General features: G+C 40.8%; 1 protein-coding gene across 1 annotated transcript in view; it reads left to right on the forward strand.

The window, feature by feature from the left end:
• The window catches only part of LOC136871077 (chaoptin), a 48,620-nt gene extending 24,059 nt beyond the window's left edge, over nucleotides 1-24,561 (forward strand). Inside the window, exon 2 of the mRNA XM_067144958.2 lies at nucleotides 21,003-24,561. Within this exon, the coding sequence (XP_067001059.2) occupies nucleotides 21,003-24,116 (3,114 nt within the window). The 3' untranslated portion in view covers nucleotides 24,117-24,561. The remainder of the gene's footprint in view (nucleotides 1-21,002) is intronic.
• Nucleotides 24,562-26,255: the final 1,694 nt, after the last annotated feature.

A 26,255-nucleotide genomic window follows, 5' to 3' on the forward strand; every position in this document is an offset into this window, starting at 1 on the left:
CCCTTCAAATATATATGGTGTAACAATAAGGTACGCCCAAACATTCAGGATACATTCCTCACACGCAGTAGAAAATAGATGTAGAAAACTTTATTGCATGTTAGAACCAATTTTCTTCAACTTTACGTAGCACATTACTGATGGGAAAACACACACGAACAGAACGTACCAGCATATCACTTGAAACTCTTTCTTACATGAAATGTTCAAAATACTCTCTGTTGGCATTGATACCCTCATGACCGGGCGAGTTGGCCATGCGGTTAGGGGCGCGCAGCTGTGAGCTCGCATCCGGGAGATAGTGGGTTGGAACCCCACTGTTGGCAGCCCTGAAGATGGTTTTCCGTGGTTTCCCATTTTCACACCAGGAAAATGCTGGGAGCTGCACCTTAATTAAGGCCACGGCCACTTCCTATCCATTCCTAGTCCTTTCCTGTCCCATCGTCGCCATAAGACCTATCTGTGTCGGTGCGACGTAAAGCAAATAGCAAGAAAAAGACACCCTCATGTTCATAAAAAACATAACTCCTTGAAAGGCTAGAGATAGGAAGTTCATATTCACAGGACATGTGCAATAATATGTTCTGAAGAAATGATTAGCATTTCAACCATGTCAGACCTCAACGTCAAGGTCCACATCCCGGCGCACCACCACCGATTGGTAAAATGTGCCCGCGGCTCTCGTTGTCTCTATAAAAGAAAGGTAATTGATCAGTGTGACTTGAACAGATTTGCAGGATGCCTCGCAGATGTATGCAAGAACCGTACCGTCAAATGAGTGAGTTTGAAATAGGGTGCATTATTAGCATGAGAGAACGGGATGCATCCATCCGTGAAATTGCTGCTTGTGTGGGACGAAGCGTGTCGGCATTGCAGCAGCAGATGTGTACAGATGATTCACAGAAGGTCGTAAAATACGACGAGATGGGTCTGGTCGCACCACCCAATAAGATCAGCACCTCATCCGAATAGCATTGCAGGACGGATCTGCGTCCTGCTCGGCTCTGGCGCAACAGTGGAACAGTATAACACATGGTACACTATCAGCAGTGACAGTCCGTCGCCGTTTATTACGGTCTGGGTTACCGGCGCGTCGTTCACTTCTTGGACTAATGTGCATACGTAAACATGATAGACTGCAATGGTGTATGGAACGACGTCACTAGGGACAGAATGGCAGCAGATACTCTTTTCGGACGAATCCAGGTTCTGTTTATTTGAAAATGATAGCCGCATTTTGGTTCGCCTCAGACAGGGCGGGAGGCATCACATTGACTGCATTCACACAAGACATACAGCGCCACTCAAGGCCTTATGGTGTGGGGTGCTATTGGATATAACCACATTTCACAGTTGGCGCGTGTTCAGTGGGTGACCACGCCCATTGTTGCTTTTAGCACTTGTGTGTATTGTTTTTGTTTTCCTGTATGTGTGTGTTAAATTTGTGTACGTTATGTGTGTGTGATACAGATAACCAGGGGCGCGTGTTCAGTGCATTCTGACCAGTTTCACCTACGTGAATGACATCCTACGACCCGTAGTCATACCCTTTCTGCATGACACCCCGGACGTCATATTTCAGCAGGACAATGCGCGACCACATATTGATGCACGAACACGTGACTTCTTGTTGTCATAAGATGTCAGATTGTTGCCCTGGCCCGCACGATCACAGGACTTATCGCCAATCGAAAATGTGCCAGATATGGTGAAACGACGAGTGCGGCGCTGTGACTCAGTGCCAACCACCAAATATAAATTTGGAACCAGGTGAATGCAGTATGGATGGCTATACCCCAGGACGCCATTCGCGGCTTATACGCGTCGATGCCATCACGCATGGAACAAGTTATCAGTGCCCATGGAGGACCGAGTGCCTACAAGCCAACAGGACACATCCTGAACCTAGGTGACTGGAATGCTAATCGTTTTTGCAGAATATACTAATGAACATGTCCTGTAAGTATGAACCTCCTATCTCTAGTCTTTCAAGGTGTTCTGTTTTTTGAGAACATGAGTGTGCTTGTACCAACTCACAGTCGCATTGAATCCCGGAGGAGCTGATGTATTCTTGGAGTATTGCTCAGGGTCCGTTGGTTACGTCTTGTTAAGTTGTAACTTGGTTCATCTATCACCCTCCCTTCGGACTACATGCCCTGTCCACAGCCATTTCAAGGTGGACACTCTGTTGATGATATCACTAAGCTCTGTGACTGCTCTTACATCATCAGCCGTCTTGCAATCCTTTCTCGTAAATACGAGTATAGACCAAATACTTTAATACACTAATACCGGACAGCTTGGTGTTTTCAGCGAGAAAGTCGATAGTACTGGTACACGGCTTGGTGTGACCAACTCTTCAATAACATATCGCCATCTGTATGATTCTTGGCGCAATGGCGTGTTGTTTAGTGTTTCGCTAAATCATCTTACATTGCAGTTATAAGTGTTATGCGCTGAACAAATTACCCAGCAACATAATGGCATGGAAACTGATAAGGACCGCAAGTATTAAAAATATGAATGACCTCGCATCTGTGTTGAGGTTACATTTCATGCCCCTTATATTAAGAAATCAATCATATGTTCTAGTGAAATGTTAGTGGGACGTAAAACCAATAACATTAACTAATATGGAACTCTAGTTTACTCAAACTTGCTTGTTGTTTTAAGGGGCCTAACTTCGAAGGTCATCGGCCCAAATTCGAACTTGAGGGTCCATATTGTTAAATAGTACCATAAATTTCACAATTGAAATCTTGTAGGCCTGTAGCTCAATGGTTATCGCGGTAGTGTTGAAATTGAAAATTGAAAACCATGAGTTTCGAATCCAGTCAGCTTTTTTTACTGTAAGGTATTATTATTATTATTATTATTATTATTATTATTATTATTATTATTATTATTATTATTATTAATTTCTTTACGTCCCACTAACTACATTTACGACTTTCGTTGACGCCGAGGTGCCGGAATTTAGTCTCGCAGGAATTATTTTACATGCCAGTAAATCTACCTACTGTACACTAGGCTGTCGTATCTGAGCTCCTTCAAATACCACCGGACTGAGCCAGGATCGAACCTGCCAAATTCGGATCAGAAGGCCGGCACCTCAACCGTCCGAGCCACTCAGCCGGACGGAAGAAAATTATTCCCATGTATTATTGGTTCATGGTGTGGATAGTTCATGGTGTGGGTTACTGTAGTCACGTCCTAGTTCGTGAACCATGGGCAACGGCTGAGTGGCCTAGTAAGTGGTCCTGAGAGTCGGGATACCAGTTGCTATGGAATGGGAGTGGGCATCTCGGACATATTCTGAGTCGTGGCCCTCCTTGTGCTCAGGCGGCTAGGACTACACAATTCACTGGTGGTCCATAACCCGTTAGAGGAGAGATCCTCACTTGGACTATGTGCAAGTAGGGCAGCATCCTGCTTCATGAATTTACCGAGCTCAGAACACTTTAAGCAAGCCTCGGACCTATGGGAGTAATGGAGTCCCACTCCCATTTGACAGGCGAGGGACTCCTTGGAAACAACTTGGCGAACGAAATGGAATTCGATAGGGAGCTATCAATATTAATGGGGCTTATGGAAGAAAGAAGGTAGAACTTGCTGAGTCAGCAAAGAGGATGCATCTGGATGTGCTGGGAGTAAGTGATATTCGGGTAAGGGGAGATAAGGAGGAAGAGATAGGAGATTATAAAGTGTACTTGACGGGTGTTACAAAGGGAAGGGCAGAGTCTGGGGTAGGGCTCTTTATCAGGAATACCATTGCACGCAACATAGTTTCTGTTAGGCACGTAAGTGAGCGAATGATGTGGGTAGATTTGTCAGTGGGAGGAATTAGGACAAGAATTGTATCCGTGTATTCACCATGTGAGGGTGCAGATGAGGATGAAGTTGGCAAGTTTTATGAAGCATTGAGTGACATCGTGGTCAGGGTGCACAGCAAGGATAGAATAGTGCTAATGGGCGATTTCAATGCGCGAGTTGGGAATAGAACTGAAGGATACGAAAGGGTGATTGGTAAATGTGGGGAAGATAGGAAGCTAATGGGAATGGGAAGCGTTTGCTGGACTTTTGTGCTAGTATGGGTTTAGCTGTTACGAATACATTCTTCAAGCATAAGGCTATTCACCGCTACACATGCGAGGCTAGGGGTACCAGATCCACAATAGACTATACCTTAACAGAATTTGAATTCAGGAAATCTTTTAGGAATGTACGAGTTTTCGGGGATTTTTCGATGATACAGATCATTATCTGATCTGTAGTGAACTAAGTATCTCTAGGCCTAGGGTAGAAAAAGTGAAATCTGTCTGCAAACGAATAAGGGTAGAAAATCTCCAGGACGAGGAAATTAGACAGAAGTACATGGATATGATTAGTGAGAAGTTTCAAACAGTAAACAGTAAGCAGGTTCAGGATATAGAAAGTGAATGGGTGGCATACAGGGATGCTGTAGTAGAAACAGCAAGGGAATGCCTAGGAGCAACTGTGTGTAAAGATGGGAAAAGGCGAACATCTTGGTGGAATGATGAAGTGAGAGCAGCCTGTAAACGTAAAAAGAAGGCTTATCAGAAATGGCTCCAAACAAGGGCCGAGGCAGACAGGGATTTGTACGTAAATGAAAGAAACAGAGCGAAACAAATAGTTGTTGAACCCAAAAAGAAGTCATGGGAAGATTTTGGTAATAACCTAGAAAGGCTAGGTCAAGCAGCAGGAAAACCTTTCTGGACAGTAATAAAGAATCTTAGGAAGGGAGGGAAAAAGGAAATGAACAGTGTTTTGAGTAATTCAGGTGAACTCATAACAGATTCCAGGGAATCACTGGAGAGGTGGAGGGAATATTTTGAACATCTTCTCAATGTAAAAGGAAATCGTCATGGTGGTGTTGCAAACAGTCAAGCTCATGGGGAGGAGGAAAATGATGTTGGTGAAATTATGCTTGAGGAAGTGGAAAGGATAGTAAATAAACTCCATTGTCATAAGGCAGCAGGAATATATGAAATTAGACCTGAAATGGTGAAGTATAGTGGGAAGGCAGGGATGAAATGGCTTCATAGAGTAGTAAAATTAGCGTGGAGTGTTGGTAAGGTACCTTCAGATTGGACAAAAGCAGTAATTGCACCTATCTATAAGCAAGGGAACAGGAAGGATTGCAACAACTATCGAGGTATCTCATTGATTAGTATACCAGGCAAAGTATTCACAGGCATCTTGGAAGGGAGGGTGCGATCAGTCGTTGAGAGGAAGTTGGATGAAAACCAGTGTGGTTTCGGACCACAGAGAGACTGTCAGGATCAGATTTTCAGTATGCGCCAGGTAATTGAAAAATGCTACGAGAGGAATAAGCAGTTGTGTTTATGTTTCGTAGATCTAGAGAAAGCATATGACAGGGTACCGAGGGAAAAGATGTTCGCTATACTGGGGGACTATGGAATTAAAGGTAGATTATTAAAATCAATCAAAGGCATTTATGTTGACAATTGGGCTTCAGTGAGAATTGATGGTAGAATGAGTTCTTGGTTCTGGGTACTTACTGGAGTAAGACAAGGCTGTAATCTTTCACCTTTGCTGCTTGTAGTTTACATGGATCATATGCTGAAAGGTATAAAATTGCAGGGAGGGATTCAGTTAGGTGGAAATGTAGTAAGCAGCCTGGCCTATGCTGACGACTTGGTCTTAATGCAGATTGTGCCGAAAGCCTGCAGTCTAACATCTTGGAACTTGAAAATAGGTGCAGTGAGTATGGTATGAAAATTAGCCTCTCGAAGACTAAATTGATGTCAGTAGGTAAGAAATCCAACAGAATTGAATGTCAGATTTGTGATACAAAGCCAGAACAGGTCGATAATTTCAAGTATTTAGGTTGTGTGTTTTCCCAGGATGGTAATATAGTAAGTGAGATTGAATCAAGGTGTAGTAAAGCTAATGCAGTGAGCTCGCAGTTGCGATCAGCAGTATTCTGTAAGAAGGAAGTCAGCTCCCTGACGAAACTATCTTTACATCGGTCTGTTTTCAGACCAACTTTGCTTTATGGGAGCGAAAGCTGGGTGGACTCAGGATATCTTATTCATAAGTTAGAAGTAACAGACATGAAAGTAGCAAGAATGATTGCTGGTACAAACAGGTGGGAACAATGGCAGGAGGGAACTCGGAATGAGGAGATAAAGGCTAATTTAGGAATGAACTCGATAGATGAAGCTGTACGCATAAACCGGCTTCGGTGGTGGGGTCATGTGAGGCGAATGGAGGAGGATAGGTTACCTAGGAGAATAATGGACTCTGTTATGGAGGGTAAGAGAAGTAGAGGGAGATCAAGACGACGATGGTTAGATTCACTTTCTAATGATTTAAAGATAAGAGGTATAGAACTAAATGAGGCCACAACACTAGTTGCTAATCGAGGATTGTGGCGACGTTTAGTACATTCTCAGAGGCTTGCAGACTGAACGCTGAAAGGCATAACAGTCTATAAAGAAAATGTATGTATGTATGTATGTATGTATTATTGGCATAGGCTTGAGCACCAGTCCAACTAATTTATTAAGTATGTATGGTAATTCTTCATGCATACATTTCTGAAAGAGACTTCAGTAAATTCTGAACACTTTTTCTTTGTCAAGAACATCGTAGTTCTCTCTTTTATTGTATACAGTTTATGTATTTCTGTCTTCAGAGGTAAAACTGAAAATACAAAGTGCAACAAAAGCGAGATAGCAGCGTGAGGTGAGTTCCGCTGTAGAGTTCGGGAAGATCGGCCGTACCGAAGGAGAAGAAGGAGAATAAATCAAAAATAATGGACTAACACCCGTTCCTTACTTACAGCTTCTCTTTCCCGAGATCTTAATAAATCATGGATGTTGCAATCTGCACCCTCTGGCGCTTTGGCTGAATGGTTAGCTCTTCGGAGTGTTGGACTCCTTCCATTCACCGTCTGATTAGTGTAAGGGGAGTACGTACTGCCTATGCTGACAATGGTAATTTCTCCCTTTTATGTACGCTCAGGTAAAAGGTCCTTTGCCTTACAGATTTTAAACTTTATAGTGTTATTATAGGAACTTTGTTCTTTACATTGTGGTCTTTATTTTTAGGATTAGATGCATGGTTATTTTTGGGGAATATTTTCCCAAATTTAAAAATGTTCATGAAAAATTTGAGTAATAATAATTTTTTCTGGTCTCATATATTAACATATCTAAAATAACCTGGTAGCTTTACCGAGAGGAGGTATGGAAGTATCACTGATAATTATTTCAGATTTCTACCTTTTATAGTTTTTTGACTGAGCGTACCTATATAAGGAAAAAAAAAACAAAACAAAAGCAGAGAAAATTAACTTTAAAGTTTAGCTTATATAAATCTTAGTTGAGATGTAGTCTAGAACCCTCCTGCTGCATATTCCTCATCCTAATTTTCTTCCAGACTCCTTTTTATTGCTCTCATTGACTTACTTATCTTGACTTCCACTATAAACAGCTTTATATCCTCCATTTTGGTCCGACGAACATCAAAAGTTTGAAACGCACTGAGCGAATTCCACCCTGGTTGGATCCCCAGCTGTTCTAGAACTTTAATTCTCCCCGAATTTCCCATATTAAATGAAAAAACAGCATCATGTGCTCCTAATTTAAAGGTTTCATATCCAACAAAAATATTTTTAGGTACCGGTACACGGCTCCAAATAACACTGTTAAAAGACTCGTTTACATTTTGGGTTTTCCCATGCATACATTTCTTTAATAAATCGGGATGGGCAAGATCCTTATAAATGGGCTTAATCAGAAGCATCACTCCTCCTGGAAGTCCACGGTGATTGTAGGTTTCCTTGTCTTTATAATACGTGCACCAAGAACCACGACAAACAACTCAGTACCCCGAAATAATAAGCTAACATAAAAACCTTGAAGAAAATTCTAGCCTAATATTGCAATAACTTGAAGTTGGATTAAAGAGATTATCTGTAAAAAATTATGAAGGTGAATTGAACGTATTCAGATCCTAGATATTATCTGTACATCATACCGTATAATTATGTCTTGGAAAACTTCATGTTAGTTTGTTTCTTCTGTCTAATCTTGGGCAAGTTTCGGTACTGATGCCGTTGGTGCTATTTTACATTTCTGTTGCTGTGGGCAACTTTTCGTCATAAGATTTCGACTGATGAGAAGCTCCAACATAGTCTATGCGTTTCACTAATGGACGTTTATTTCCTAGAACTAGAAAGTTATCAAAAAGTAAAACCCAGCCTACAGTCAGAGGAGAGCGTGGCATTTGTAAATGAGAGGGGCCATGGAATATCCAAACGCGATTTCACTGAAATAAAAAATGGTGCTCTATTGTGCACATCCCAAAGAGTACTAAAATACATTAAAATGAAATTCGCAAATTTTTGCAAAAATTGAGGTACGTACTCCCCTTAATAGAGGATGGTTGGTAAGCTATACTTCCTCTTAAAACAGTAATCACCAACACGGAACGGTTAGTGTACAGCCGTCGGTTCAAAGGGCCATGGTACGATTCTCGACTGAGTCGGAGATTTTAATCGCGTCTGTTAATTCCTGTAGATCTGGGGCTACGGGTTTGTGTTCGTAATCATACGCATCTTCAATATATACAACACATCACACGAGAAAAATGCACAGAAATACTTAATGGTGAATATATATCCCTTAACATATGACTGGTGTTAGGAAAGGCATCCGGCCGCAAAACTATTCTAAGTCCATACAAAGTACTGCGCCAGGTAATTGGGAAAAGGCTAGAAAGTAGAGGAGAGAGTAGTTCCTAAATATTCGTCCCAGAGGGTGGGTGGATCCTTAAACACATTCTGGTTTTAATTTTTAAGACATAGCGAAAGGCACGGTTAACATAATAAAGCTTGTTTGGAGGTTTATGAAGGAGGCATTTTATATCTTAAAATTGCATCCTTAATTATTATGATTGTTCAATTATTTCAACAATATTTCCAATGAGTGTAGATATTCCTCTCAACTGTAGCATAGACAGCACGGCCGACTTGATGCGTCGCTCTAAGCGCGGCGAGGGATCCAGTCGGCCGTGATAGACAAGTATGCAGTTAACACCAACCTGCTAGATGTCACCACCATTGCTGTTCGCACTCCACTCAATGCTGTTGAGATAGAGCTATCTGGTATTGGTGTATTAAAGTACTTGTACCGTTGCCTCCTCCTCTGCGAACCATGTGACCTTGACGCGGTGGGGAGGCTTGCGTGTCCCAATGATGCAGATAGCCGAGCCGCAGGTGTAACCATATCGGATGGGTATCTGTTGAGAGACCAGACTAACGAATGGTTCATCGAAAGGGGGGTAGCAGCCTTTCGATAGTTGCAAAGGCGGCAGTCTAGATGATTGACTGATACGGCCTTGTAATAATACTCAACATGGCTTAGCTGTGTTGATACTGCTACACGGCTGAAAGCAACGGGAAACTATAGCCGTACTAACTCCCTAGGACATGCAGCTCTCTCTGTATGAATGATGAACTGATGATGGCTTCCTCCCGGGTAAAATATTCCGGAGGTAAACTAGTCCCCCATTCGGATCTCCGGGTGGGGAGTACACGAGAGGGGGCGAACATCAGGAAGATGGATACTGACATTCTGCGAGTCGGAGCGTGGAATGTTAGAAGTTTGAATCGTTGTGGTAGGTTAGAGAACCTGAAAAGGGAGATGGATAGGCTAAAGTTAGATGTAGTTGGTATAAGTGAAGTACGTTGGCAGGAAGAACAAGATTTTTGGTCAGGCGACTACCGAATTATTAACACAAAATCAAACAGGGGAAATGCAGGAGTTGGTTTAATAATGAATAAGAAAATAGGGCAGCAGGTAAGCTACTACGGCCAGCATAGTGAAAGAATTATTATCGTCAAGATAGACACCAAACCAATGCCCACCACAATAGTGCAGGTCTATATGCCTACTAGTTCAGCGGATGATGAAGAAATCGAAATATATGAGGAGATAGAAGATTTAATACAATATGTAAAAGGTGACGAGAATCCAATTGTGATGGGAGACTGGAATGCAGTGGTAGGCCAAGGAAGAGAAGGTAATACAGTAGGAGAATTTGGATTGGGACAAAGGAACGAAAGAGGAAGTCGGCTGGTTGAATTCTGCACTGATCATAATTTAGTCCTTGCCAATACTTGGTTCAAACACCACAAACGACGGCCGTATACATGGACGAGACCTGGAGACACCGGAAGGTATCAAATAGACTTCATTATGATTGGGCAGAGATTCAGAAACCAGGTGTTGGATTGCAAAACTTTCCCAGGAGCAGACGTGGACTCTGACCATAACTTGTTGGTCATGAAATGCCATCTGAAGTTGAAGAAATTGAAGAAAGGAAAGAATGCAAAAGGATGGGATCTAGACCAAGTTGAAAGAAAAGAGTGTGAGGGATTGTTTCAAGGAACATGTTGCGCAAGGACTAAATGAAAAGGCTGAAGGAAACACTACAGAGGAAGAGTGGAGAGTCATAAAGAATGAAGTCAGTAGGGCTGCTGAAGAAATGTTAGGAAGGAAGAAAAGATCAACTAAGAATCAGTGGATAACTCAGGAGATACTAGACCTGATTGATGAACGACGAAACTATAAGAATGATAGAAATGAACAGGGCAGAAAAGAATACAGGCGATTAAAGAATCAAGTGGATAGAAAGTGCAAGGTAGCTAAGGAAGAATGGCTGAAGGAGAAGTGCAAGGATGTCGAAGGCTGTATGGTCCTGGGTAAGGTAGATGCTGCATACAGGAAAATCAAGGAAACCTTTGGAGAAAGGAAATCTAGGTGTATGAATATTAAGAGCTCAGATGGAAAGCCACTTCTAGGGAAAGAAGACAAAGCAGAAAGATGGCAGGAGCATATCCAACAGTTGTATCAAGGTAAAGATGTAAATAATTTGGTTCTGGAACATGAAGAGGCTGTTGATGCTGATGAAATGGGAGACCCAATTTTGAGGTCAGAGTTTGACAGAGCTGTGAGTGACCTCAATAGGAACAAGGCACCTGGAATTGATGACATTCCCTCTGAATTACTGACTGCCTTAGGAGAAACCAGCATGGCAAGGTTATTTCATTTAGTGTGCAAGATGTATGAGAGAGGAGAAGTCCCATCCGATTTTCGGAAGAATGTTGTTATACCTATTCCCAAGAAAGCTGGTGCTGACAGGTGTGAAAACTACCGCACCATTAGTTTAGTATCTAATGCCTGCAAAATTTTAACACGTATTATTTACAGAAGAATGGAAAAACGAGTAGAAGCTGAGTTGGGAGAAGATCAATTTTGCTTCAGAAGAAATGTAGGCACACGTGAAGCAATACTGACTTTACGTCTGATCTTAGAGGATCGAATCAAGAAGGACAAGCCCACGTACATGGCATTCGTAGATCTAGAAAAGGCATTCGATAATGTTGATTGGACCAAGCTATTTATGATTCTGAAGATGATAGGGATCAGATACCGAGAACGAAGAATTATCTACAATCTGTCTAAAAATCAGTCTGCAGTGATAAGAATCGAGGGCTTTGAAAAAGAAGCAGCAATCCAGAAAGGAGTGAGGCAAGGCTGCAGTTTGTCCCCTCTCCTTTTCAATGTTTACATAGAACAGGCAGTAAAGGAAATCAAAGAGAAATTTGGAAATGGAATCACAGTCCAAGGAGAGGAAATCAAAACCTTGAGATTTGCCGATGATATTGTTATTTTATCTGAGACTGCAGAAGATCTCGAGAAGTTGCTGAATGGTATGGATGAAGTCTTAGGTAAGGAGTACAAGATGAAAATAAATAAGTCCAAAACAAAAGTAATGGAGTGCAGTCGAACGAAGGCAGGTGATCTAGGAAATATTAGATTAGGAAATTAAGCCTTAAAGGAAGTAGATGAATATTGTTACTTGGGTAGTAAAATAACTAACGATGGCAGAAGTAAGGAGGACATAAAATGCAGACTAGCACAAGCAAGGAAGAGCTTTCTTAAGAAAAGAAATTTGCTCACTTCAAACATTGATATCGGAATTAGAAAGATGTTTTTGAAGACTTTTGTGTGGAGCGTGGCATTGTATGGAAGTGAAACATGGACGATAACTAGCTCAGAAGGAAAGAGAATAGAAGCTTTCGAAATGTGGTGTTACAGAGGAATGCTGAAGGTGAGATGGATAGATCGAATCACGAATGAAGGGATACTGAATCGAATTGGTGAGAAGAGATCGATTTGGCTAAATTTGACGAGAAGAAGAGGTAGAATGGTAGGACACATCTTAAGACACCCAGGACTGGTTCAGTTGGTTTTTGAAGGAAGTGTAGGTGGTAAGAACGGTAGGGGTAGACCAAGGTATGAATATGACAAGCAGATTAGAGCAGATGTAGGATGCAATAGTTACGTAGAAATGAAAAGGTTAGCGCAGGATAGAGTGGCATGGAGAGCTGCATCAAACCAGTCTATGGACTGATGACTCAAACAACAACAACAACCGTTGCCTACGTTATAATACAAGGCCTGGAAATAGAGCCCAAAAACTCTGTCGAAGTGGTCACACTAAAGTTCAATGCCGGGCCGCTAGGGTCGCTTTCTTGCCCCCTTCTACCAGGTTCGCGCCTTTAAACGTGTTTATTAACTGAGATGGTTGTGAATGTATTATATATTCGTCTGATGTTAAGCATTCGCAGTTCTAGTCATGGTTATACACGAGAAATTAAAGGTAGTGGAATTTCGTTTCACAAGTTTCCAGTGAATGTTCAATGTTCGAAACATTATACAGAGGAAGTATTACGCATGAGATACGACTTCAAGCTGATGAAATTAGGCCTCTGATCCTAAGTTTTGATCCGAGTTACGTCATAAGAATCGGGCGATCCCAAAATTTGTCACTGAACTTTTTTGTAAACAATGCTACCGTGGTCGGCGATCGTTTGAGAGGCCTGTTCAAACTCAGAAATCTTAAATTAGGAAGCCAACCAGAAAAGTAATTTGCCCAACAAATTTGGAGAAAATGAATGTAGCAAGAGATAAAAATATTGTATTTTCCCCTGAAACAATCTCTGCTTTGAAAAGTATGGAGGTGGTTTGTCCCGAGAGCATTAAATACAATGTAAAATAAACCATTTGTTTCATGGGGCATTTTATGAAATTGTTCGACGCGCTTGACGTCTGCAACACCTCACATGGGACATATTCCAGGAATGAGAACAAACGAGCATCTTTAAGTACTGAAGATGAACGTCTCAGTGAGTTAATGATTTCCGGTCATTTATTAAGAAAATTCAAGTACATTCAGAGAAAGTAAAAAAGATTCATGAGGGAAATGTATCAGGCATAGATCTTGACTACCCAATCCACTGTGGCCTGCGTAAAATAACTCATAAGTATACATTTGCATTATGCATTGACGAGGAACGTAAACAGCGATGACATCGAGCTCTTCTTCAGCTACCTAAGACGTCAAGCGGAATAAAATGACATTAAGGTTCGTGTGACAAAAGAACACAGACTGTAAGGGCCGTTTAGAAATCTCTTCTCCAGCTACTCAAAGTCCAACATTGTGTCTTATTCGTTTTCAAGATCGTGGAGCCCTCAGATACCGAAAATCATCGTCTGTGGTACTTCTGCAGTGAGCGACAGAATTTGTCACCTCCGCTACGCAGTTACTAAAAGATGTACATTTTTTCGAAAGACTTCAACAGTGCAATTAAGTGTAGAAAGTGTAAAGAAGACAAACCACCTCTTTTTCTACTATGAACATTTCTGAGACCTTTATTAGACAATGAATATTGAACAACATTAGACAACATTGCTTCGAGCCACTCAAGTAGAAGAGAGAAAGTTTTGAAACTTGGTAAGAAGCCCCTCAAAAGGAAAGTTTTAAAACTTCAATGACTTATCCAAGCCAATGCAGCACCGCTCTATAAATAAAGTACTGTCAGTACTCGCAAAAACATTCACTTATTTTTATTTAGGATATAACTTACTTATTGACATAAATACGGCCATGCGAATACAAGGGGGCAAGAACGCGATCCTAGCGGCTGAATGGTGAACTGGGATGCCACCCATTTCCATGAGTGCATTTCAAGGCCTTGTATTATAGCGTAGGCAATGACTTGTACAGACCTTTGCAAGCCGCTTTGGGCTGTTCTTAATTGAAGACCTCCCCGGAACAAGGAGGTAACCAACAGTTTTCTTAAAAGTGAGATTTGAGCGGAAATAGGGTGTATCATCACGTCTCTATGCTGTGGTGTCATCTTACGTTTGAAATTCAAGCTAGTTAACAGCTAGCAAAACCTTGCCCTCCGTGGTGTAAGGATGTAACATCCAAAGACTTTAATATTACTTATCAGTCAAAATGATGGGCAGTGCTTGCGTTAGTATATCACCATATAAAAAGGCATAGACGAAATTACATCTATATTTAGAAATATTTCCTTGACATTTCTATTGTCATTGTTGTTATTTTTATTATTACACTAATATTAATTGCTATCATTTTTCTTCCAAGAGCATGTACAATATTTCTCTTCTGTTATATACAAACATAAGACTTACTTGCAGATTATTTTTCATTGCATCACTTCCAGTTCATACTTTATTTTTAAAATCTTAAGTTATAAAAATAAAATACAGTTTTTAATAGATGAACTCATTTGCACACTTACATATGCAATTGGTACAAGTAGTGTATACCAAGAAATAAACCCTAATAATAATTTTCCTCTCTCCAGAAATATTATTGATTTGTTGGTTTCATCGGGGGAGATCTCCCAATACGATTTGATAAATTCATTTACTGTCCAGATCTCACAGCCATAGGTCATTACAGGGAGAATACACTGGTCATGAACCTGTTTCTTCAAATTTACTGGTATGTTGGATCTGAAGATTGTGAAATATCTCCCAAATGCATGCCAACCTAATTTAATTCTTCGGAAGATTTCAGGTCTTACATCTTTATCACATGAATCAATTGATATTCACTTATATGATCTATCTCTCTGCCTCTCTCTCCAGATATACCTAAATCAGATACAATACCGGCAAATCAATTATAAATACACTGACTGACAGAGCAAATGCAACACTAAGAAGGAGTGGTCAGAACTTTATGCCAATTGCAGGGTAGACTGACGTCACTGAGGTATGCTCATGATGTGAAATGCGCCGCTTTGCTGCCCACGTAGCGAACGATAAATGGGACACGGCGTTGGCGAATGGCCCACTTCGTACCGTGATTTCTCAGCCGACAGTCATTGTAGAACGTGTTGTCGTGTGCCACAGGACACGTGTATAGCTAAGAATGCCAGGCCGCCGTCAACGGAGGCATTTCCAGCAGACAGACGACTTTACGAGGGGTATGGTGATCGGGCTGAGAAGGGCAGGTTGGTCGCTTCGTCAAATCGCAGCCGATACCCATAGGGATGTGTCCACGGTGCAGCGCCTGTGGCGAAGATGGTTGGCGCAGGGACATGTGGCACGTGCGAGGGGTCCAGGCGCAGCCCGAGTGACGTCAGCACGCGAGGATCGGCGCATCCGCCGCCAAGCGGTGGCAGCCCCGCACGCCACGTCAACCGCCATTCTTCAGCATGTGCAAGACACCCTGGCTGTTCCAATATCGACCAGAACAATTTCCCGTCGATTGGTTGAAGGAGGCCTGCACTCCCGGCGTCCGCTCAGAAGACTACCATTGACTCCACAGCATGGACGTGCACGCCTGGCATGGTGCCGGGCTAGAGCGACTTGGATGAGGGAATGGCGGAACGTCGTGTTCTCCGATGAGTCACGCTTCTGTTCTGTTATTGATAGTCACCGCAGACGAGTGTGGCGTCGGCGTGGAGAAAGGTCAAATCCGGCAGTAACTGTGGAGCGCCCTACCGCTAGACAACGCGGCATCATGGTTTGGGGCGCTATTGCGTATGATTCCACGTCACCTCTAGTGCGTATTCAAGTCACGTTAAATGCCCACCGCTACGTGCAGCATGTACTGCGGCCGGTGGCACTCCCGTACCTTCAGGGGCTGCCCAATGCTCTGTTTCAGCAGGATAATGCCCGCCCACACACTGCTCGCATCTCCCAACAGGCTCTACGAGGTGTACAGATGCTTCCGTGGCCAGCGTACTCTCCGGATCTCTCACCAATCGAACACGTGTGGGATCTCATTGGACGCCGTTTGCAAACTCTGCCCCAGCCTCGTACGGACGACCAACTGTGGCAAATGGTTGACAGAGAATGGAGAACCATCCCTCAGGACACCATCCGCACTCTTATTGACTCTGTACCTCGACGTGTTTCTGCGTGCATCGCCGCTCGCGGTGGTCCTACATCCTACTGAGTCGATGCCGTGAGCATTGTGTAACCTGCATATCGGTTTGAAATAAACATCAATTATTCGTCCGTGCCGTCTCTGTTTTTTCCCCAACTTTCATCCCTTTCGAACCACTCCTTCTTGGTGTTGCATTTGCTCTGTCAGTCAGTGTATGTGAAATGGTGATGTAAAACATTCAGAGTCCCTTATCACAGACACGACGATATCACGCAGGAAGTCTGGAGGGAATCCAGTTTTGACAAGATGCCACACACTTATTTTGTCAATCCACCTGTTGCTCCCAAGCGTAATCCATGTACTTTTCATTGTGATGATGGGATGCTGTAACGATCAGTTATGTATGGAAGATATGGGTAATGTACGTCTCTTTCCTTTGTATCAACTTCCGTCGTCTGTTGGATGGAGTCCCTGATCCGGACATTTGGTTCTAACGCATAGGCCGCATGCAACTTTTGATTTATAGTCACGGCGTCTGCTCTTGCGTTGGAACTACATAATGACATGCACTGAACCTCTTCAAAAACTTGTCACTTTCTGGAATGCATTGAATGTGCCAGTGCTACTCGTACGCGATGATGTCTGCTTTTCTCTGAGTTTCATCTTTGGAGCAGAATTCCAGTTCTTTACCACGGGTTTTATTCCTAATTTTTTTGTATATATGGTTTGTTCTCTTATTGACTGCGATGTTTTTCAGCGTTCTATCCACAAGCCTCACAGTAAAGCTGCTTTGCAATCCTCCATTCGCAGCTAACTTCCCTTTTGTTTTTACACCTTGCTGATTTAAATCATTCGAAAGCAAACATTTTCTTGTGAGTTATCTCTATCTCATGCTAAAGATATTCCGAGTTCACCTAACTTTCAGTCCCATAGATCTGAGAACAAAGCGATGTAAGGATAATTTAAGTGCTTATACCCCAATTACCCTCCATAATCAGCTCATTACTCTTCCGTTTGTTCCTTTTTTAAAGCGTCGCATTTACACTAGAAAGATTTCGCCAACACAAAGATGACTGAGGGATGGGCCTGACAAGGTAAAGACTTTGGCGTTAATTGTGGCACAACTCCATCATCTGTCTGGTATTAAAAATGGGAACCATATTCGGAGTTGTCCATGCTAGGGTTTTAATTCACGATGACCCGAATGGAAGCTTGCAACTACGAGGACATGCACGTTCTGTAGAGCCAACTCGCATGGTTCCTTTTTTCCGCTTGACAACCTTCTTTTTTCGATTCACCACACATAACCCTGCCATCGACTCTGGTTTATGCACATAGCATCATCCAACGCCTTCTTTCCTAACGCAGCATTTGTCTTCTCATCACAAATAGCCTTTTGTAATGGAACTTCCCTGTTTTAACTGGCAAACATTTTCTTGTGAGTTAGTTCTCCTTTTTATTTTTCTACCGTTTTTCCCACATTTGTAGGGTCGCGTGTGCGAACTGTGTCGCACATGTGGACTTGGCTCTGTTTTACGGCCGGGTGCCCTTCCTGACGCCAACCCTATATGGAGGGATGGAATCACTATTGCGTGTTTCTGTGGTGGTTGGTAGTGTAGTGTATGAATATGAAGAGGAAAGTCTTGGGACAAACACCCAGTACCCGAGCCAGAAGAATTAATCAGATGCGATTAAAATTCACGACTCGGCCGGAAATCGAACCCGGGAACCTCTGAATCGAAGGCCTCAACGATGACCACTCAGCCAGTGAGTCGGACGTTTGGTGAATTAGCTCTATCTCATGCTAAAGATATTCCGAGTTCACCTTTCACTCCCATAGATCTGAGAAAGCGAAACAAGCATAATTTAACCTGTGAACTCACTTCTTTCTAGCAAGATACCATCAGATGTTAATTGTGAAATTGCCTTTGCAACAGAGTGGCACATGAAAAGTCTGCGATGATCTTACTTAGAGCTCAGATGGCGTCACCGCTTCCTGCTCGAAATTCTACAGGCATATAGTCAACCATTTGGTGACGAAAGAGAGTATCATTTACAATATACCAACGTTCAAGTGGTTTTCAAATTCCAACCGTCGGTGTTCGAGAAGTTGAGGCGGATGTGTTTCTCTCCTGAAGACCAGGAACAAAGTCTTCGCAAAACGTAAATAATTTCTACTGTTTATTTCTTTCACACGAAAATTCTCAAAAGAATGACATGTCTGTTAATATGAGCCGTGAAAGCATCAATTAAAACAATAGATAACCTAATGCATATCTCGGCTGTTCCTGAAAATAAATACCAAGTTCGATTCCTTTCCACTCCCAGCACTTTCCTATCCCATCGTCGCTATAAGGCCTGCCTGTGTAAGTTCGACGTAAAGTAAATTGTAGTATAATGAAATCAATTTAAACCGGCCAGATGATAAATACAAAAATCGTTGTTTTAAAGGGGATATCAAAGTAGTAACTCCTAGCACTGTTACTCAGGTACGTTGGATGAATTGTCAGCATACTAGCCTTCGGTTCAGAGGACCCCGGGTTCGATTCCTGGACGGATCGAGGATTTTAACTACCAAGTGGCGTCAGTTCACAAATTGTGAGTGATCACAAGGATACTGAAATCTAAATGAAAACCAAATTATTAGAAATGTACATATTATTCTATAGAATAAAATTTCTCACAACAATATTGTGAAAGGGAGCCTCCGTGGCTCAGCGGAAGCACGCCGGCCTCTCACCGCGGGGTTCCGTAGTTCAAATCCCGGTCACTCCATGTGATATTTGTGCTGGACAAAGGGGAGGCGGGACAGGGTACTCCGGTTTTCCTTGTCATATTTCATTCTAGCAACACTCTCCAATATAATTTCATTTCATTTGTCATTCATTAATCATTGCTCCAGAGGAGTGCGACAAGCTTCGACAGCTGGCACAATTCATATCCTCGCCACTAGATGGGGACTTCATTCATTCCATTCCTGACCCGGTCGAATGACTGGAAACAAACTGTGGATTTTCATTTTAATTTTCAATATTGTGAATAGCACAAATCAGAAAAAATGCCTGGCTCGGGGACTGGGTGATTCTTATCGTCTTAATACACAGCACATTAAATTATGAACCATTGTAGAAACACGAAATAGTGAATACACCCCTCCACATATAGTTGGCGTTACACATGGCCATCCGGTCGTAAAACGGAGTTTAATTCATATTGATGTCCAACTTAAATGACTGGGAAAAGGCCAGGAAGGATAATAATAATAATAATAATAATAATAATAATAATAATAATAATAATAATAATAATAACTTGGTTGTATGACCCACTAAATATTTCTGCGTTATTCGGAGATGCAGGAAAGCAAAACTATTAGCATTACTACCGTTATTACATTATACATCATTATATTCTACATAATGCTCACAAGACGATAATATGTTCGAAACGAAACCTGTCCAACAATCCATTAATTGCGGAGAGAACTGCTAAACCTGGAATATAAGCAAATTTCGGGGATATTTTCTGTAACATTGTTCCACTTACAAGTAAAGCCATTATTAATCTTCTTCGCATTTTCTTTCTGTCTTACAGGTTACGACCTGAATTACAGTTTAGAATGTAACTATATCAGCATTTGCTCTCTTTAGCTATATCACATTGGGACCTCCCTTTATCGTTCTTCCTCGTTACAGAAATTCGTTCTTCTACTGAAAGAACGTTCATTTTTGTCTTACGCACACTCGCTATACCGCACAATAAATGTGGTTTCTTTTCACATTTACCTCTCCGTCTGGAGGGGGATATATTTGTTAATTTATGACCAAAATTAAAGGTCGTCAGTGGGGGAAAATGGTGGTCATCTGGAGAAGATCTACTGTATAATATAATTTCCGCCTCTGTAGTGTAACAGTTAGCATTATTAGCTGCCGTCTTCGGAAGACCGGGTTCGATTACCGGTACTGCCACAGATTTAAGAATGTGGTTAAAACGGTACTCATAACTCACCTCCGTTGGAGGTGTGCCTTAAAAGACCTCGGGTTGAGGACACGGGTTCATAGCTATCACATGCTGGCCTTTGGTTCAAGGGGTCCCCGGGTCAATTTCTTGCCGTGTCGGGGATTTTAACCTTCATGGGTAGATTCCGACGGCTCAGGGTCTGGGTATGTGTGCCGCCTTCAGCAATAGAATTCATCACAGATAGGGCCCCGTCCTCAGAGACATGCTAGTCACCTTTAAGGTGTCAACTCGAAAGACCTGCACCAGGCATATTCGGAGGCTACATGCTATTATTATTATTATTATTATTATTATTATTATTATTATTATTATTATTATTATTATTATTATTATTTTAATGCTAAGAATTATTTATAATCTTGCAGAATTATTAAATTACAATGTAGATTTTATATGAACACGACAATATTGGGAACATGATTCAAGACATTATGATCCAACTTTTAATTTGTGTTATTGTACATCTTTACAGTTTTAACTCATAGGGGCCCCCTCCGTTTTCTATAATGTCTTTATATAAATATGTGATTTTAACCTGGATAATTGAAGAACAGAATCCATATATTCTCGAAGCATGTAGGCTACTATCTTTTCTTGAGTGTATAATGAATCAATGTTTACACAATTGATTTGGTACGGTATTGACTAGGCGGATGCACCAACATAACTTGTTAAAATGTTAAGAATAGCATCTCTTTCTAATGTTTCAGATGTTTCATCACACGTGGTGGCTGCTTCTTCTCTGTTGGTTCTACTCCAGCCAAGCGACCTCCGTCTCTCCATGCTCTCTATGTCACGACCGCAATGCTTCAAGATGTGTCGACAAGCGGTTAATCAGCTTGGACGACTTGAAGACACGTGAACGCGTCAGTGAGCTACAGATCTCGTACAACAACATCCCCAAGCTGACAGATCATATGTTCAAGGAACTAGGCTTCTCAAGTCTCAAACGAATTCACTGCAAACATTGTGGCATAAATGAAATAGAACCTAGAGCTTTTCAAGGATTATTCACTCTCAAATTCATCCATCTTAGTAGTAATAACATTTATCAACTTTATCCACACACGTTCCAGGGACTAGATAAACTTAGAATCTTAGACTTGAATGATAATAAGCTTGTGCACATTGAGGCCCTGGACTCCATTTCATCGTTACAGTACTGTTACTTAGCTGAGAACTTCATAACTTCTCTGAGAAACGAATCCTTTTGTTCTCTTGAGGTTTGTGAAATGATTATTCTAGATCTTTCTAACAATCTCATTTCAGCAGTTGAAGTAAATGCGTTTAAAGGATTAATTTTACTTCAAGATCTGAATTTATCATTTAACAATATTCAATACCTACATCCTGATACGTTTCTTCATTCCACTTCCTTATACAATTTAAACCTTCAGGAAAATAGGCTCCATCGCTTGGATTTCATTCAAAATGTTCCATGGGTTGGTCTATTGGACGTGTCCTACAACAACATATCAGTCCTTGTCAATGACGTATTCACAGCACATAATATATCGCAATTAAGAAAACTGAAATTAGACAACAATAAAATATCCATTATGGAGATCGGGGCACTTAATAACATGGAACATTTAGTATACCTTGATCTTTCAAATAATCAAATTGATTTTATACCATCAGGAATATTTTCAGAGACACCAAATTTAGAAACGATTAAACTCAATAACAATTACCTAAGTACTTTAGAATTTGTACGATCAATTAAGAAGGTTAGATTCCTATACCTGTCGAGAAATCGGGTGGTGACTCTGACACCTCGCACGTTCTTTCCAAAACACGTACATACTGTTGATTTGTCGAACAATATGATAAACACTATTCAGCCCTCGACGTTTCTTGGAATTAATAAACTACTACATTTAAACCTCCAAGGTAATAATATAACGTTCGTACCTTCGAACGTATTTGAAAGGACTCATGTTTCAGATATAGACTTAAAAGGCAATGAGATATCTGATATCAACTTCGTACTGCATGGTTTAAGTTTTCGCCTTCTACACCTTCCAAGTAACAACTTGTCCACATTCCCCGAAGAAATATATTCACAGTCACAAACTTATACTATCTCCGAAATGAATTTGTCAAATAATGGAATAACTGTATTGAAACCTGGAATTTTTAATCGTCTTTTCGACTTAAGAACATTGAATCTTTCCAAAAATAAACTCAGGTCTTTGCCAAAAGATATTTTTCACAATACAAACAGCTTAACGACTCTCATGTTAGACTACAACGAACTTGTGGATGTAGCGTTCGTTTCTTCATGCGTGAATTTAAAATATCTCTATCTACAAGGTAATAAAATTACAACCATACCAAATGCATCTTTCTTAAATGTTGAAAATCCACAAGATTCTAAAATCGAGGTACTTAATTTAGAAAGCAATGAAATAAGTATTATTGAAGAAGGAGCTTTCCAAGGTATGCATCATTTAAAAAAACTAATTATATCCAGAAATAGAGTAACAACTCTTTATCTTCAAACCTTAAAGTATCCTTCAAATTTACGATTACTGGATTTTAGTTACAACATATTTTCACAGATGGACTTCGTTCCATACACACCATACCTTAAACGGCTACAATTAACAAACAACGGTATTTATGTACTCCCAAAAAACGCGTTTACAAATTCGAGCCATTCTCAACTATATGTAATAGACCTCTCTAACAATGAGATCACTACAATAGACAAGATGGCTTTCCAAGGTCTTCGAGATTTGACCACTCTTAATTTATCCGGTAATAATATAACCTATTTGTATCCCAAATCATTTCAAGATTCAATTTATTTAAGTTCCCTTGATCTTAGCCACAATAATATTTCAGAAATATATATATTTGACCACATTCCATCATTGAGATCATGCAATTTGGCAGATAATATTATTTCTGTCCTTCATAATCAGATGTTCTCGCACACGAACACATCTAAACTTTGTAAACTTAGTCTTGCGAATAATAGAATAACAACCATAGAATACCATGCTTTCAGTGGTCTGTATCAACTGAAGGATTTAGATATTTCTGGTAACAACATATCAATAATACACCCACAAACATTCAGTTTCTTCAGAAACTTACTTAGATTAGACATCAGCAATAATAAAATTTATCACCCTGACTTTATTCAAAATATGCCTCTATTGCGGCACTTACATCTTGCTAATAATAATATCCATATACTACAGAATAACACATTCGCCAGTTCTCAAATATCACAAGTAATTCACTTAAATCTCTCACACAATAGAATATTCAAAGTAGAAGAAATGGCATTTCAAGGCTTAAATATGCTGAGGTTTTTAGACCTGTCTAGAAATTCTATATCCTCACTGCCAGTTAACGTGTTTGAGAACAATTCTCTCCTTTCCGCTATAGACTTGAGTAATAATCACATCTCTCAGACAGAATTTATACTTTATTTAAGAAACCTGCTTTTCTGTAATCTATCAAGTAATCAAATTTTGATACTCGGTAACAATTCATTCAGTAATTCTAAAATAAATCGACTTAAGTTTATTGACATTTCTAACAATAAAATAATGTTGATTGAGCATCGAGCATTTCAGGGTCTGCCGAAGTTAGAACACCTTGATCTATCCGCAAATAACATATCCTATCTGTACTCTGATATTCTAGAACATTCTCCCAAACTTAAATCTTTAGATCTAAGAAACTACCCCACAAACTGGAGTGGTAAGGAAGTCATCGATTTTCTGAAATTTGCGGACGATGCACTGAAGGATATCAGAGGTCATTATAGAATGTCATGGGATGGGTACGTTACAAACAACAGATAACCTGATTTCAGATTTTGTAGGTCAAAAATTAATCTGTTCATGTATCTGAAGTGTGCACATCCGTGATGTAAACTGTAACTTCCATATCCTTTTCCTTCTTTACCCATTTCAAGACTGAAATGAAATACGTAGAGTAGGAGATACGGAACTTATGTCAAGATAATTGGACGTGAGAACGAATACATATGATTTACTTCTGTCAACTATGTAGATTAGAAAGGTGGATGCTATGTAACACGTACTGTATGATGAAACTTGCTATGTACTGTAGTTAAGAAAGATAGTTTTATTCAAGTTGTTAATTTATTTTCTCTGCATCAGAGAGATCAAACTTGAAATAGATATATACTAATTAAAATGTTCTTAATTATGTATAAAAGAAATACAATTGTATTTCAAAATATTTGCTGCCAAATTATGAAATTTAAATAAAGTTTAAATGTAAATGGAACAATACTGCTTGGAGGGTAATTCATTTTTCAGCAATCCTCACATTATATCTGATAATATTAGCATATTATCATAGCGTTCAGTCAAAAAACATTTGAAAATTGAAACTAGGATGGAAGCGTATTCCCAGAACCCTAAGAGTTAAACTGTATAAAATTAAACTGATGGTGTGGGTTACTGTAGTCACGTCCTAGTTCGTGAACCATGGGCGACGGGTGAGTGGCATAGTAAATGGTTCTGAGAGTCGGGATACCAGTTGCTATGGAATGGGAGTGGGCATCTCGGACATAATCTGAGTCATGGCCCTCCTTGTGCTTAGGCGGCTAGGCCTATACAATCCACCGGTGGTCCATAACCCGTTAGAGGAGTGATACTCACTTGGACTATGTGTAAGTAGGGTAGCATCCTGCTTCATGAATTTACCCAGCTCAGAACATTTTAAGCAAGCCTCGGACCTGTGGGAGTAACGGAGTCCCAATCCCATTTGACAGGCGAGGGACTCCTTGGAAACAACTTGGCGAACGAAATGGAATTCAATGGGAAGCTATCAATATTAATGGGGCTTATGGAAGAAAGAAAGTAGAACCGGCTGAGTCAGCAAAGAGGATGCATCTGGATGTGCTAGGAGTAAGTGATATTCGGGTAAGGGGAGATAACGAGGAAGAGATAGGAGATTATAAAGTGTACTTGACGGGAGTTAGAAAGGGAAGGGCAGAGTATGGGGTAGGGCTGTTTATCAGAAATACCATTGCACGCAACATAGTTTCTTTTAGGCACGTAAATGCTATTTTTTTTTGTTAGTTGTTTTTACGTCGCACCGACACAGATAGGTCTTACGGCGACGATGGGGCAGGAAAGGGCTAGGAGTGGAAAGGAAGCGGCCGTGGCCTTAACTAAGGTACAGCCCCAGCATTTGCCTGGTGTGAAAATGGGAAACCACGGAAAAACATTTTCAGGGCTGCCGACAGTGGGATTCGAACCTACTATCTCCCGAATATTGGATACTGGCCGCACTTAAGCGACTGCAGCTATCGAGCTCGGTGGCACGTAAATGAGCGAATGAGGTGGGTAGATTTGACAGGACGAGAATTGTCTCAGTGTATTCACCATGTGAGGGTGCAGATAAGGATGAAGTTGACAAGTTTTATGAAGCATTGAGTGACATCGTGGTTAGGGTCAACAGCAAGAATAGAATAGTGCTAATGGGCGATTTCAATGCGAGATTTGGAAATATAACTGAAGAATACGAAAGGGTGATTGATAAATGTGGGGAAAATATGGAAGCTAATGGGAGTGGGAAGCGTTTGTTGGACTTCTGTGCTAGTATGGGTTTAGCTGTTATGAATACATTCTTCAAGCATAAGGCTATTCATCGCTACACATGGGAGGCTAGGGGTACCAGATCCATAATAGACTATATCTTAACCGACTTCGAATTCAGGAAATCCGTTAGGTATGTACGAGTTTTCCGGGGATTTTTCGATGATACAGACCACTATCTGATCTGTAGTGAACTAAGTATCTCTAGGCCTAGGATAGAGAAAATGAAATCTGTCTGCAAAGGAATAAGAGTTGAAAATCTCCAGGACGAGGAAATAAGACAGATGTACATGGATGTGATTAGTGAGAAGTTTCGAACAGCAGACAGTAAGCAGGCTCAAGATATAGAAAGAGAATGGGTAGCATACA

This window comes from Anabrus simplex, chromosome 1, assembly GCF_040414725.1.
Source record: "Anabrus simplex isolate iqAnaSimp1 chromosome 1, ASM4041472v1, whole genome shotgun sequence".
NCBI classification, from domain to species: Eukaryota; Metazoa; Arthropoda; class Insecta; order Orthoptera; family Tettigoniidae; genus Anabrus; species Anabrus simplex.